The sequence below is a fragment of the Cyprinodon variegatus genome, unplaced genomic scaffold (assembly GCF_000732505.1).
Source record: "Cyprinodon variegatus isolate N-32 unplaced genomic scaffold, C_variegatus-1.0 Scaffold343, whole genome shotgun sequence".
NCBI lineage: Eukaryota > Metazoa > Chordata > Actinopteri > Cyprinodontiformes > Cyprinodontidae > Cyprinodon > Cyprinodon variegatus.
In genome coordinates this window covers 534874-550770 of record NW_015150796.1, presented here as the reverse complement: position 1 = coordinate 550770, position 15897 = coordinate 534874, and the positions used below count along the sequence as shown (strand labels likewise).

Sequence of the window (15897 nt, the reverse complement as noted above, 5' to 3'; positions counted from 1 at the left end):
TTTATAATTTTTTTTCATGTTTTAATAAAATCTCTCCGTTAAGGAAATTCACATGTATTTCGAATGTGAGCCAGATGTGAGAACACAGAGTGGGGTTTCGAAAAATCTGGCAAAAATAAAGAAAACATAGAGAATCATGGCAAAACAAAACAAGAGCAGAAAGAATACTTCAGATGTTTTTTGGCAATAACCACAATGTGATGTGTGCATTGTATTACGCCACTTAAATGAGCTTAGAATGCTTTGTTCTTCTGCATTGTGTGTCTGAGAATGAAAACAGCCATTACAATATAATAAATTTGGTCACAGTAATCAAGCTGTCGACATCTTGGTTCTTGTGAGATGCCGGGTATTGATAGCCTCTCTGTGGTGGTCCTTCCTGCAGAACCCAGTGAGGCGAATGACTTTGAAATAAAGGTCAGTGCTAGTGAAGAGATGATAAGAGTTGGGCAGCCCTTGAACATCTCCTGCATCATACCCTTGGGCCCATCCTTTCATCAGCAGTGGATCTATCTCAAAACACAGGTAAGAAATAGTTGCTTTCTATCTTTGTCCTGTATTCCTGTTTATTCAGAACTCATATTAATCTTAGTCTCTAGTTTTGTTTCCATTCCACGTGATATATACTGTAATCATTAATACATTTAGGACACATACCTTTATGTTTTCATAGAAATCTTGCTTGTCTCTTCACGGTTGCATATTTGTTAGATAATCTTTTCTTGATTGGGACATTTAAGAAAAACCCACTGTGGCAGTTAACCCCATGCCAAAGAGTCTGACAGGAAGGTTAAAGGTTCATGACTTATGGCTTAAGGAAAGGAAGCAGCTCAAAGGACGGTAAATAAGGCAATAGTTAATCCTTTGAACCTGCAGACCATGAGACCTGTAGGACGGATGCTGTCTCCACATATCATTCAGATAAACACCAGGTACTTTTCAAGGTTTTTTAGAGCATTGCACACTCACACAAAAAAGTATTCATATCCAGTTAACCTTTTCCCATTTAGTAATATTAAAGCTGCAAACTTTAGTGTACTTTAAATCCGAATGTATTTGGTACAGAGGCTCATAGGTGAATAAAGGAACATTCTAGAAATGACAAATCTGAAAGTTATTGTGTGCATCACCTTTTAGATGCATCTCTCTGTCCAATCACTGCTGCAAGTCTGTTTTAGTATATCTATACCAGCCTTATATATCCAGAGCCCTTTTCCTTGGAAAAATTGCTAGTCTTAGATGGAGAGTTTCTCTGAACATCACCTTTGAAGATAGATTCTCACTCGGACTCTGGTTAGGCCATTTTAACACCTGCATTTACTTCAATCGAAAGCATCTAAGTGTAGCAGTGGAGTCCCTAAAGAAGCATTCAAAGAGCATTATGCCATCAATGTTTAACAGTGCTGATGGTGTGTTTAGAAGCAGTTTCAGTTTTGTGCTAAAGTACATCACATCTCATTCAGAAATTTCTGTTTTGTCTCATCTGACCACAGCAACTTCTTCTATATTTTTTATTTCACCTTAAATGGGACTTCTTAATGTATTCTTTAGCAAGGCCTTTGTTTTCACCAGGTTGGAGTGTGTGACTAATAGTTTTCCCATTAACATATTTTCCCATGTGAGATGTGGATTTCTGTAGCTCTTCTGGAGTTAGCATAGTTCTCTTAGCCATTTCTCTAATCAGTTCATGTCTTGGTATAGTCACAGTTGTGCTGTATTCCTTCCAATGTAGGGTGATGGATTAAACACACTCTGTGAAATATTCAAGACTGTGGAGATGGTAATATATTTCAACCTGGCTTCTGTCTCGAACCTTCTCCCTGACCTATCTGTTGTAATTCTTAGTCTTCCTGATGCTGTTGGTTCTCTTAAAATAAGCTCTGCATCCTTGCATTTGTAATGTGTCAAAATATTACTGTGTTTAGGGTACACCTTTGAAGCCAGTGTTTTCATTTATGTTAGTGCTGCCCAGATTCGTCAAACTTTGAGGCACATTGATGATTCTTTGCTTCTTTGAAGCCATTTTCCAGAGAAATTGAGGTAGAAATGTACAAGGCCTGACTCCTGGCTCTGTCCTCAGGTGCAATTACAAGCTTTAAAAGGGTCAATAATCCTGATTTATCTCCTGCCCTTACAAATGTTTTAGTCATTAGCCTGGTACAGTAACTGTGTGATGGACAAAACACACCAAGCTTAAACAACCAAATATATGTTTAAACCAAATGCTTTTTTCTTGTGATTACCATGTCACTTGAGAGTAGCTTTGCATATATTTTTATCTTTAGGCTGTAAATGCATTCCGGACAGAGTTAACTCTTATGGACAAGGTCATCCACACTTTGAGTATCCCACAAGCCACGGTTCAGGACGGCGGCAGCTATGAGTGCTCGGTCAGGAATGAGGCCAGTGGAAAAGCCAAAGCGGGCAGAGTGGCTGTAACTGTGTTCGGTAAGTCTCCCTCTCCGAAGCATTCTCTAAATATTTTGAATAAGCTTCCAACTGGAGTATAATACTCTGTGCTCCATGTGGTGATTTACAATCCCTAATAAATGTTTGATATCCTCATCATCATTCAGGTGAATTAGCGTATTCACATATGTGCACATTGTGGGTTTAGTTATGTGTGAAAGAGATTTTCTTCAATGCAACAAGAAAGCTTGAGCTCTGTTTTTACCATCATGCATCGTGTTTTATGGGATGGTTTCAACAGATGTGTGTCAGGCCTTTATTTCACCTCAGCCCTCTCAATCACTCAGTCTCATTTTCTCCTCTCACCCCTTTTCCATACTGACTCTGTATTGTTAGACATTTTTAGAATCAATAATCATGATTATTTGCAACTTTTTTTGCTTTGCTGTCACAGAGGATAACTCCTTTTTAACCCTGGATCCTAGAGGGATTCTGCAGACAGAGTTTGTCACAATTTTTGAAGAGACACAGTTCACAATCTACATTAATGCATACCCAACTCCTAAAGTTTCATGGATGAAAGATGACCAAGCACTAACAGAGGACTTTTACATTTTCACAAAATTTAGTCGCATTGAGGGGAATCGGTGAGTGCAAAGTTTGTTTTTCTTTAATAAAATGTGCATGAGCAAGAAGCTACAAAGCTGAAATACAAAGAATGATCAATATTCCTTGAAATATTTTCACAATTTCTTCCAAAACAACCACAAACTTCTACATATTTCACTGGGGCTATATACAAGAAACCAGGTTGATCATAACTGAGGAGTAGCTTGAATGGGACAGGGGCACTCAATACAAATTTATCTAGTTAAAAAAAATGAAATTAAAATTAGGTGTTCTTTCTCTTACAAGAAAGTACTATATTGATAAAAAAATTGACAAAAGATGGGATTTGTGGTTGTAATGAAATAAAATGTGAAAAAGGTCAAGGTCTATGAATATTTCGCACTATGGATGAATATACATTCTCATCTGATTAAAATATAAATATTGTATAATTTCGTTCAACATAATTTCATCAGCTCAAATGTTTCTCACACAGGTATCAGAGCACTATAACATTCCGAGTACCTATGGAGAAGGATAATGGAAATTACACAATAACAGCCATAAGTGGCACACAAACTGCTCACTTCTCATTTATTCTCAAAATGACAGGTAAAATAGGCAGATTGAAAAATAAATATTAGCTGGATTAATGCGTGGTTTACGATTGCTTATTTATGACTGAATTCTCAATACGTGTCCTTTTCCAGCTACCAGACTTGATATCAGACCCTCCTCCGCCCCCCTTCTGCAACCAGACCTGGAAGAAATGGTTGTTCCCCTCCACTCGTCTTTCACTTTAACATGTCGTGGAGGCACAAAACTTGTATGGGACACACCATTCCATAGGGTGGAACAATCACAGGTGGACCGCGGCGTTTTTGTCTCCACCATAACTGTGGACATAGCAACATTAATGCACACTGGTTATTACACTTGCCAATATAGTGGCAACATCACAGAGGAAGCCGAGGCAAGCAGCATTTACATCTATGTACCAGGTATGAATCTTGGATCTCTTTGCGTCTTTTGGGGTAGATTAGCTTTTTTCTCTTGTTTGAAAGACTCATTTTATCCCAACACAGATCCAGACTCTCCCTTCCTGCCAGCATACATATACCATCTGCCGCCTGAGCGAAGTGATGTTGAGATTCCATGTAGGGTGTCTGATCCCAGTGCCATAGTGACACTGGTCAATGTTGACACCAACCAACCTGTGCCTTGTATGTATGATAGTAAACAGGGCGCTTTAGGAACATTTTCTGCAGGAACTTATGTATGCAAGGCCATAATAAATGGAGAGGTGCACACCAGTGAAGAGTACATCGTCCAGGATTCAATAGGTGCGTGTCTTAGGGTTTTTGAGCTTGTAAGTTACATTTATTGTTTTTAAAATTTTCCATGTGGCTTTCTGATATCACACAAAAAAATTCAGCAGTATCAACTGCCCTGTTTCAGATATGTTGCAAGTTAAGCTCTATGCCGAAAGAACTGCTCTGCTCGTTGGAGAAACAATAACTGTCAACTGTCTGGCTCAAGGACCTTACCTACTCGAAGATAACTGGAAATACCCTGGCAAACTGGTGAGCTAATACATAAATATATAAATCCCAGTCCATTCTCCAAATATGTTACATGTTTCATGTTATGTAGGAGATATCTAAAGGTTATATAATTGTTTTTGTGTTACAGGCTAATCGTGGTACAAAAACTGTACGAGAAAGCAGGAAAGATAGAGAGATTCTGTACACCCTGACGATCCCACATGCCTCAACCAAAGACAGCGGCAACTACTCATGTTCCATTACTACTGTGGCGTCTAGAGAGACCCAGACAAAGGAAATAGCTATTCAAGTTTTTGGTATGAGTATTTAGCTTGCCTACTTAGGGTTAATATTTTTTATTTGTTATTCCATCAAGGCCTTTTCTGAATTGGTATTTAGCATTGCTGACCACCTCTTTTCCAACAGCCGGTGAGTTTTTAACGATCAACCCGGACTTTCAGCACCATGAATCTGCAAGACTGGATGAGGTCCGGGAGTTAAGCGCTACAATATCCTCCTTTCCCGATGCCCATGTTACTTGGTTCAAGGATGGCATTCCACTCAATGATGTGACCGCTGAGTTCTCCACTAATCTGCAGAAGACAAGTGAGACAAGGTTAGTCTTTGTCAATACTAATTTAAAAGTAAACAAAGCGTTATGCAAAAATGTCTTATACTGTTTTGAGCTGCTGTGGTGAGAGACGTTTCTGTTGATTTGCACAGCTACAGAAGCGTTCTCACCCTGATCCGGGTGAGGGAGGAGGACAGTGGGAACTACACCATGCGAGTGGAGAATGGAAACCAAAGCCATGAAGTCAGCTTACACCTGGTGGTTAAAGGTCAGGAGGAAGATGCCCTCTGACACAATAAATTGGATCTTAATGATCCAACATTAGCCACTGTTAGGGTCAATCAGATTACATCTTTTCATACACACTGATATGCCCAAACCCTGTTTTGCTCATAATTTTACAGTGCCAGCAGTCATTGTGGATCTTATGGACCTCCACCATGGTTCAGCCACAGGACAATCAGCAGTGTGCATTACCAGGGGGCAACCCACTCCCGTTGTAGAGTGGTTCATATGCAAGAACATTAAACAGTAAGAGAATTGCAATTTGTTTCCTTTTTGAATGCATGCATGTATACCCAATGTAACCTAATAATTATTTCTTTATTTCCCTCAAGATGTGCCAATGACACGTCTTCTTGGGCGCCTCTACCCACCAACTCCACAGAGATCACGATGGAGTCGCACCTGGATGAAAAGAGCAATCTGGAGGCCCAAGTGATGTTTGGTCATCTGGAAAGCACTCTGTCAGTCCGATGCTTTACCAAGAATGAACTGGGTGTAGATAGCAGGGAGATCAAACTGGTGTCCACTGGTAAGAACTCCACTCAATGGCTGCATACAAATGAATTTAGATGCTCTTTTTTGCCATTGAAATGGCCGTTCTACTGAAGAAGACAATGAATTTGTGCTTAGGCAGCTGCTATTGGTCTACAGCAGAGGTCTGCAACTTGTCTCTGCAAAATGGATCAGACAATATGGCTCTTATTAGCCTTCACTAGAATCACTAGCAAGTTGAGCAATGTTTTGAAATGCAGAGCCAATCCAAAAGTGTTTGTTTACTTTTGACTTCTTAATGAAATGTAAATACAATGTTTCCCTCTAAAAATAACACTAATTATAAGTTCATGGATTATTCCCTTTTATATATTTGTAAAGCAAAACAGTAATTAGTTTTTTAAATTAAAAACGTAACTTTTACGGTAAATGTGAACCCATTTTCTACAAGGAAAGGGTTGATAAATATTTTGACAGATAATTACGGGATCATAAACCATAGGATAAAAAAATAATACACCACAGCATGAGTTTTATACCCTTATAATCATTCCCTAATAATGCAAGTCTCTTGACTCCTCCCCGCTCCTTACCAGCATACCTTTTTGAGGGGGTGGTTGTCCAGATTCCCATGTACGGTAGTTTTAAACCCCATTTAAAGGGAATGTTTCATTGCAACACATAAGGTGTGTTTACTTTCAATCATACATGTGATGAAAAGTGTTCAGAATGTAAAAAATGCAATCACTGGCTTTCCTACAAACAGGCCCTCACCCTGAGCTGACGGTAGCTGCCGCAGTGCTGGTTCTACTGGTCATTGTCATCATCTCACTCATTGTCTTGGTTGTTATCTGGAAGCAGGTATTGTTGGAATCATTTGGCACACCTTCACTTCTCGCATGTTTATCCATTCTGTTGCTCATTTTCCATTTTTCAGCCATATGCGGTTACAGTTCAAAACCAAAATATGTTAACATGAGATTTAAATATTGTGCATCTGGTTTTGCTGCTCTGCCTGTTCAAAGATGTTCATATTATGTTTTACTTTAACAGACAATGATGAATTCATGTGTTCTATGCCATCTAGAAACCACGGTATGAGATCCGCTGGAGGGTCATAGAATCTGTGAGTCCGGACGGCCATGAGTACATCTATGTAGATCCCATGCAGCTTCCCTACGACTCCAGATGGGAATTTCCCCGAGATAGACTTGTGCTTGGTGAGTTTAATGTTTTAGAAACATATGGTTTCCTCTGGAGATGTTGCAACTTCTGAATCTTACTCAGGCTTTGAATTGAAGCTGTGATAAGTAAGCTAGGACTGGTTGGTTACTGATGGCTTGGATTTAATTGAATCTCCCTTTCATAGATGAAAGGGAGATTGAACCACTGCAATGATGATAAAGCAGATTGTCTATGTCCCTTTCACCCTGAATAACTAATCCATACTGTACATCCTCCTGTCATTCTCAGGTCGGATCCTGGGCTCTGGAGCCTTTGGAAAGGTGGTTGAAGGCACCGCCTATGGACTCAGCTGTTCTCAGCCTGTAATGAAGGTGGCAGTGAAAATGCTGAAACGTAAGTTTAACAAACTTTTATTTAAGACATGAGGAATGCCTCTGGTAGCCACTGTCTGGTTACTGCCAGCATGCTCTGGCAAACAGGATTAGTCTGGAATCTTCAGCTGCTTCTGGTTTTAAGACTCTAAGGTGAACCACATTAACAAAGTAAGATTTAGCATCACTGATGAGACATTAAACAGTCCTAAAAGCAATTTTTTAAAATATTAAGATGAACTACAAATTGCCCACTTGGGTTTTCTTAATTAGCTTTGTCAACGGAGTATGATTGTAAAATACCCAACTAATAGTATTGTCTATACTTTGTGTTTTCTAACTTGATGAATTATGTTCTTTAATGGTGGCAAACTCTCAATTTGGTTACCATGTTTACAGTTCTTTTTTTCGTATCATTGTACAAATTTAAAAGGAAAAGGGAATATTGTGCATATATTCAGATCTATTATGACATATATATTTTGGGTTTGACTTCTTTGTTAATCTGAAGTTGTCTTAAAAATACATTTTACACAATTAAAAATTTAAAGTTTCCTAGTTTACCACATGACAGTTTTCTGTTAGTCTTGCAGATTAAGTCTGTTATGTCTGTAATTTCTTTTAAGCGTAAAAAAACCCAAGCTTTTCTTAAACAAACAACCAACCAAACAATCAAAGATAAATAGTAAGAAAATTAACTGGAGGATAAGAGATGGCTGATGCGTGCTTTGATGAATCCTCTGTGCTCTAACTGTTTTGTGATAGTTATGGTCCTGTGCCTTCTTTCAGCCACAGCTCGCTCCAGTGAAAAGCAGGCTCTGATGTCTGAACTGAAGATCATGACTCACCTTGGACCCCATCTCAACATTGTAAACCTTTTGGGAGCATGCACCAAGTCAGGTGATAAAAGCACACACAAAAACAGAAGTTCTTAATAAACATGCTCACTCATAGCCATAGACGTGCTCAATAATAATAGTGTAGTACAGCCATTGTTGTTTCATTTACATAAACCAGTCATCACTTTGCACAGTTTTTCCCTTAATCACGTGCATGTGCACACAAACACAAACCCGTATTTGGCCATAGAAGACATTTACAGCTCTAACAGCCACAGTAAATTGACAGCTCTTGGTGGGCCTGCTATTTTAATTGGCTTTTTATGGGAAAGTAGAAGCTTGCTCTCCTGGCTGTGCTTTTAGCCTTTATGAGCCTCTGATAAGATTAGCCTGCAGACTGACGCCGATGCACGCCTTTATCTTCTGTGTTGTTTCCCAGGCCCTATCTACATTATCACTGAGTACTGCTTCCATGGTGACCTGGTCAACTATCTACACAAGAACAGGGAGAGCTTCCTCAGCTTGAGTCCTGAGAAAAACAAGAAGGAGCTGGATATCTTTGGGATCAATCCTGCAGATGAGAACAGCAGGAGGTATGGCATCCAAAGCGAATGGCCAAAAAGCTCTACATGTTTTGTTCTGACAGATAACCATGTTTAATTCCAAACACATTTACATTTTTGTATTTAATGGAAACATTTCCTAAACAGTAACATAATCACCATTTTCTCAGTGGTAACGGATATTGCCTGGCATCTTCTCCTAATCAGATCAAAGCTCGAAGGGATCTCAGCTTTCAGCCTAATGTTGTTTCTACTGAGCTACCTGTTAATTGTATCCTCCCTAGCATTCAGTGAAACATCAGCCTCGTCTTCTTTTTGAGGAGCATCTGCTGATGGATGACTCACAGTGACCACGCCTCGAAACACCATAACATGATTTAATCTTGGCTACCATGTTGGCCTCAACCACATCGCCCTCTAACCTCAGCCCTAGAAACGGGAGAACAAGTGATTACAAAAACTGATGTATACTTATTATCAGATTGATTACATTGGAAAAATATTCATACCCTTTGACCTTACCACATTTTGTCACTTTGAAACCTTTGATTTAAATATTTTTTTGCAGATTTCATATGACAGACAAAAACAAAGTAATAAATGATTGTGATGAGGAAGATAAATCAAAGATTTTTTTAAAAAGCTTTTTACATATAAAAAGGTCCTTTTTAAGTTACATAGATCCTGCATCCTTTACAATGACATCTGTAAATAAGATGCAGTGAAACCAGTTGCGTTAGATAGACAACCGATTAGTAAAAGAATCCGCTTACGCATTTTTAATCTCATCATAAGGCTACTTGTTCTACTGAGCCTCCAAGGTCTGCAAGAGAAAATGTATTCAAGTAACAGAAAAAAAAATCTTCACTGATCTAAAACAGCATTAGGCAAAATAATATGGAAATTTTGTGGGACATTTTCCACCTAAACTAACAAGTCAGGCAAGGAGAACATTTAGCAGAAAATCATCCCCAAAAAGGCTCATGGTAAGTGTGGGGGAACAGCAAACACCCATAGCTCATGTGAGAGTTTCTGTCATGATAATATGTGTTGAGTGATTGAAAATTATGGCTTTCTAGGAGTGTGTAAAGGCTTAAGAACTCATGTTTTCACTTTACCAAAAGCCACATAAAACAGATAAAGCAGAATTCATTGAGGATATGCAAGAACAGTATTTGGTGGAAGAAAAAAAAACTAGCAATACCCTTGAACACCCCATTAATCAAAGTAATGAGTTAATTTTGCTATTATAATGCTTGAGAAAAGGCTGTGAAAGTCGGGAAGATGGAGGTAGCTAAATCGTAGAAGAAAACCTGTAAGAAGCGGCAGAACAATTGAATACTGAGGTGAAGATTCACCTTCCAGCAGGACAACAAACCAAATCCTAAAGAATTTGGCACAGTCTTTGGATTTAGATTAAACCTATTTGATTTGTCACAAAAGTCCAGTCAAAGTCCACAGGAAAATTAAACAAAACATATCTTGCAAGACTGAAACCTGAGATATCCTGCATCTAACATCACTGTGCATGAGCTATTTTGCAAAGACCAATTACCGTACATTTCCATCTTTAATTGACAAGAACTGCTAATGACATTCCAATAATAGACGTACATAAATGTAGGTAAAAGGTTATACCAATTATCCATTTATGCTCAATATATGTGCATACCAAATTGCTCAAATTCTTCCTGGCAAATGTTCTGGAGTCATTTTCAAGTAAAATAAATTAGGTTTGCAGCTGTAGTGTAACAAAATGTATCAATATTTCTGTAAGACAATTGTTAATATATTACTTAATATTATTCAAACTTACCATCTCTAACACACCTTCCTCTTTTGTTTTTGCTTTCAGTTATGTGATTCTGTCCTTTGAGAGCAGAGGAGACTACATGGATATGAAACAGGCAGACAACACTCAGTATGTACCAATGCTGGAGATGAGCACAAACTCCAAGTACACAGACATCCATGGTCCGAACTACGACCACCCTCCATCACAGAAAGGCTCTGGCGGTACGCACAGCAGTTCTTCTGTCTCCCTCTGTCCTCAGAGTTATTGGCCTTGGTCTTGCCTTTGAGTCATTGCTGGTTAAAGGGGTACACCCTTGTCAGAATTTAGGCCTGGAAGTGGCCTGTAATTACATGGAGAAGATAATTGTAGCACTCACATAATAATGGCCAGTTTGAGAATGCCATTAAAAGCCAGGTCTTAGAAAAGTGTGCTATATTTACAACACGTGGTAAACATTTACTCATGAGCACTCACTGTGTATTTTCCAAACCAGAATCTGAGATGGACAACCTGCTGTCGGATGACACGAGTGAAGGTCTCACCACCACCGACCTGCTTAGTTTTACCTACCAGGTGGCCAAAGGAATGGAGTTTCTTGCTTCCAAAAATGTAAGCTTGAAGAAGTCAAATATTCTCCCAATCATGAGATTCTTCTCATTCCACAGGCTATAATCGCAGGTTGTTTTTGCTCTATAAGATGACTGCCAAATAAAGCGGGTGGGAACTTAGGAAAGCAGTGGTTGTATGATAAGCAGCTCCATAAAGGTTGTAGAACCCACTCAGGAGAGAGGCCAGACAACCAATATAGCAGCAGCAAAGTAAGAGCTAGAATTACCAAGCCGAGGCAAGTTGCAGCCAGAAGCTACCCGTCCAACTTCATAGTTATTATCCCTAAATATCCCAGCGGTCATGGCCTTCTTTCCAACTGCTCTGCTTGCATAAAGTTTAAGCTTTATAAAGGAAAATGAAACAGTATTAAAAATGAAACTGGCTGAAAATGAAACACAGAAGTAGCCTGTGGTTGTGGGAGCATGATGTGCTGCAGCAAACAGATGACAACAACACCTCCTTTTTGACAGTGTGTGCATCGGGATCTCGCAGCCAGGAACGTCCTTCTCTCTCAGGGCAAAATTGTCAAGATCTGTGACTTTGGGCTGGCCAGAGACATCATGCATGACAACAACTATGTCTCTAAAGGAAGCGTGAGTATCTGTTTATATTCGCAACAGTAAGTCATGCAGTACTTTAATGATACCCATCTTTTAACAAAAACATCCCTTCTCTTTTGTGGCAGACCTTTTTGCCAGTGAAGTGGATGGCACCAGAAAGTATTTTTGACAACTTATACACCAGTCTTAGTGATGTTTGGTCATACGGCATACTCCTCTGGGAGATCTTCACCCTTGGTAAGTTTTTCAAGTAATTTTTCTCATAAAAGTTAACTATAGATGACAAGTGTTTTAATATAAAGGTGCTACAGTTTGGCTCCTTCTGAATATCACTGCAAATATATTTCTCAAATCAAACTGTGTTTGTTAAATAATTCCTTAAAGCAACAATATTAGTCTAACTTTCTGCCACAATAGCTTGTAAATCACAAAAATAAACCAGGTTTTGCTGTCTCTTTAAAGGAATGCCCTGAATTGATAAAAAAAAGAATGAAAACTATAGTAAATGACTTTACTGTTGTTCTTTATGTACAAATTCTGCTTAGTAGTTTTAAAGGCTGAAGATATCAAATAAAAAACATATAAAATTTACTTGGGTTTATTAAAAATTAAATTGGTGTTTTTAATTTACAAAAAGAGATTCAGGTATCTAGTATGGAAATTAGATACATTGGGCATAACTTCGACCACTGTATGGGGCAAAGTGCACCCATTGGTGTGTGTTGGATTTGCATCAACATGCACTTCTATATTCAATATTCAAACACTGCCTTTGTTGTGTGATAGTTTGGGATGAACTGTAACGGCATAAAACTATCCCTATGTTTACATTAGTTGCTAATTTGCAAAGAAGATGGAGAGTATTCTGAATTGATGGAGATGGAAGATGGTGAACCACCAATGAACTTCCTCTCTGAACTCTATTGAATACTGTAACCTTTTGAACTTTTCTTACATACTAATGAAATTATATAGAGAATAATAATATGTTAGCAGCAAACATTATAATGACTTTTTACCTTTTTATGTGACAGTGTACTAGTAAGAAAAAAAAGATTACTGTAATGCAACCTACCCTGTCGCTCATTTGTTTTTCCAAGGTATAAATAAGATATGACATAAAAGTTTCTTTTAGCTACTTGTCAAAATAGAAAAGAACAGGAAAACATACTAGTCAATTAAAACAGATTTACATTAAGGTAATAAATAATAAAAGCTGTCAAACAAAATAATGTTCACCAGTCAGAGCCCAAACAAATAAGTTAACCTAAACATGGACAACAACAACTTGATGTGGACTAAAGTCGATTTTTTTCAGCTAGATAGGTTAGGTTAGGTATCTAAGCATGGGAAAAAATCTGCAAAACTCCTGTTGAAATACCCAGATAGTTTTTTAAATAAATCTATTTTCCTGCAATAAAAAATAAGTGAACACCGGCAAAAGTTTAACCTTTTAAACATACTTCAGAAGAAGAGTTGTTCACACTCATAAATAACCATGTCTTTCTAAAAGGTGGCACACCGTACCCTGGGATGGTGGTAGACTCCAGTTTCTACAACAAGATCAAGAGCGGATACCGAATGTCAAAGCCTGAACATGCACCTCAAGATGTGTAAGTAACCATTCACAGGAATGCCAGTTTATCAAAACCTCCTTCTCATCTTGTAAAATAATGTTATTTCTAAGCTCCCATGTGCAGCAACTGACATGCATCACTGAAAAATGACAAGGCTTAGCTGTGCTGCCTTTTCCAGTAACGTTGTGTTCTTTTCAGGTATGAGATGATGATGAAGTGCTGGAACAGCGAGCCAGAGAAAAGGCCTTCCTTCATGGGTCTGAGTGAGAATATGGCGTCTTTGCTGCCCTCCAGCTACAAGAGAGTGAGTGTTCCTCATGACCTCTCCTATCTCCGGACTCTCAGTAATTGTAACACCTGCTTGTAAATTTTACCTCCTCATTATTTACCTAGAAGTTCTGCTGTTCTATTATTTTTTTGGGTCATTTACTGGCCTTGTTACTACCAGTTTGTAGAGCAAAGTACAGGTTAAAATCCTTTTTATACTTTATATCCACTAATAAAGTAGCAGGGTAGTTATAAGCCCTTCCACATCCTCTGTGAGAGCAATGGGAGTGTTTCTGGAGGCTCTCTCCCTCCATTTGTGTAAAAGTGATTAGAGCCTTAATGCTGCAGCTGGATGGTCATAGTGGCTGGCCTCAGTCTGGGTAATGACACAGCCTTGGTTCTCGCCTCCACCACCCAGCCTTAATTAAACTTCCACACCACATATTGTGCGTCAGAACAGCTTTGCCCCTGTCCTACTCCCTCTTTTAATGGCAAGCAGTTCAGGAGCAACTGGTTTTAGCATGTTCGCCTTGGCTAGGATGTTTGGATGATTTCCAGTTTAAGTCACACCAACTGAAAAGATGATGAAATAAATAAAAATCCTCACACACCTCTCTCCTTCTTAGAACCTTATTTTCCTAATCATATGTGTACATCCCTACATCCTGTATGTGTACCGGTACATCTCTACTCTGCACCATTTGAGATGTGATATATATTTTTTTAGTTTTGCCAACGAAAGGCGTTTACTTCTTTTCTATCCAGCATTACGAGAAAGTGAACCTTGAGTTCCTGAAGAGTGACCACCCTGCTGTCACCAGAGTATGCATGGAGACTGACTCAGGCTACGTTGACATACCGTACAAGAACCAGGGCAAGCTAAAGGACAGGGAAAGCGGCTTCGACGAACAGCGACTGAGCTCAGACAGTGGCTACATTATTCCCCTCCCCGATCTGGACCCTATATCCGATGACGAGTATGGAAAAAGGAACAGACACAGGTATGCATAGTATAAAAGTTTTTAAAATATACTGATTTTTTATGGAAGTTATGTGACAAAATATTGAAAAGCTACAAATCATGTGTTGTCCTTTCCTGGTTTAGCTCTCAAACATCTGAGGAGAGCGCAATTGAGACTGGCTCAAGTAGCTCCACTTATGCTAAGCGTGAGGGTGAGACCCTGGAGGACATCACTCTGCTGGACGAGATGTGTCTGGACTGTAACGATCTGGTGGAGGACAGCTTTCTGTGACAGCTGCCGAACCAAAGGGTGGCAATGGGCAGAGCTGCAAGGACATGGGACAGCAGAGCGAGACCTGTAAATCAGCCAAAAACTCTAGCCATGCCACTCCTTCTACAAGGACAGAACAAAACCACTTGCCAGTCTCTGTGAGTCAGAGGTGACGTAAGGTACGCCCATCACTTCTCCGCGGACAAAGACCCTTCTTGGGCTGGAGATGTGGACGAGCAATAATGAAAATGGGACTGAAAGAAGGGAGGAGGCTAACGTTTGTGTTTGACCCATCCAGATCAAACAGTTAAAAAAAAAACATCTTCATTTTATAAAGCTTTATTGTGTTGGGCATTTTTTAACTACAGTATAAGCAAGAAGGAACAAATCAAGAACTTCACAACTCTTACAATATACCACTACAAATGCACTATTATTGCTATACGATTCCATTACCAGGAACTGTATTATGAGGAAGTAAGACCTTTTACAGTTGAAGCACCTGATGCTGGCACAATCAGTAGCAAAACCTTGAGTTTAAGCACAACATTTGGACTGAGTGCATCTTTTTCTCTGTGACTACATAATGTTTTAAATAGCTAAGTACATGCAGTAGTTCAAATTTATTTTTTTACGTCACTGGTGTAAGAACATGTATTATTGTGAAACAAGCAGGTAGTAACCAATCATATCTGTCTGAATGGGCGTGAGAAGAGCTTCTTAGTTGCATTAGTCTTTGTATTGCCTGTCCACTTTGGCCCCAAAAACAAAAAAAGATCCCAGGTAAAGATCTAGCTCATATTTGACATGTGGGCATTTTTTAAATGAAGTGTGATTGTAATGTAAATAGCTCCAGAGTTGTTTTATATGAGGGAATTACTAGTTGTCTAGTATTGTATGTGAGTATAAAATAAGCTTCTATAGCGTCTTCTATGCGTCCTATAAAGTTACTGCTTTCTAGAAACACGTGTTATAGTGATGGTCCATAA

At 38.9% G+C, this 15897-nt stretch overlaps 1 protein-coding gene across 1 annotated transcript in view; it reads left to right on the top strand.

Annotated features, from left to right (window-relative positions):
• Nucleotides 1-15669, top strand: part of pdgfra (platelet-derived growth factor receptor, alpha polypeptide) — a 19672-nt gene extending 4003 nt beyond the window's left edge. The window contains exons 5-29 of the mRNA XM_015385555.1: nucleotides 386-525; nucleotides 2286-2448; nucleotides 2864-3056; nucleotides 3515-3630; nucleotides 3729-4019; nucleotides 4104-4361; nucleotides 4477-4601; nucleotides 4711-4879; nucleotides 4989-5178; nucleotides 5286-5401; nucleotides 5538-5664; nucleotides 5751-5947; nucleotides 6677-6771; nucleotides 6998-7130; nucleotides 7384-7488; nucleotides 8256-8366; nucleotides 8745-8898; nucleotides 10724-10884; nucleotides 11157-11272; nucleotides 11743-11865; nucleotides 11958-12069; nucleotides 13346-13445; nucleotides 13608-13713; nucleotides 14442-14677; nucleotides 14782-15669. Of these exons, the coding sequence (XP_015241041.1) occupies nucleotides 386-525; nucleotides 2286-2448; nucleotides 2864-3056; nucleotides 3515-3630; nucleotides 3729-4019; nucleotides 4104-4361; nucleotides 4477-4601; nucleotides 4711-4879; nucleotides 4989-5178; nucleotides 5286-5401; nucleotides 5538-5664; nucleotides 5751-5947; nucleotides 6677-6771; nucleotides 6998-7130; nucleotides 7384-7488; nucleotides 8256-8366; nucleotides 8745-8898; nucleotides 10724-10884; nucleotides 11157-11272; nucleotides 11743-11865; nucleotides 11958-12069; nucleotides 13346-13445; nucleotides 13608-13713; nucleotides 14442-14677; nucleotides 14782-14929 (3785 nt within the window). The 3' untranslated portion in view covers nucleotides 14930-15669. The remainder of the gene's footprint in view (nucleotides 1-385; nucleotides 526-2285; nucleotides 2449-2863; nucleotides 3057-3514; nucleotides 3631-3728; nucleotides 4020-4103; nucleotides 4362-4476; nucleotides 4602-4710; nucleotides 4880-4988; nucleotides 5179-5285; nucleotides 5402-5537; nucleotides 5665-5750; nucleotides 5948-6676; nucleotides 6772-6997; nucleotides 7131-7383; nucleotides 7489-8255; nucleotides 8367-8744; nucleotides 8899-10723; nucleotides 10885-11156; nucleotides 11273-11742; nucleotides 11866-11957; nucleotides 12070-13345; nucleotides 13446-13607; nucleotides 13714-14441; nucleotides 14678-14781) is intronic.
• Nucleotides 15670-15897: the final 228 nt, after the last annotated feature.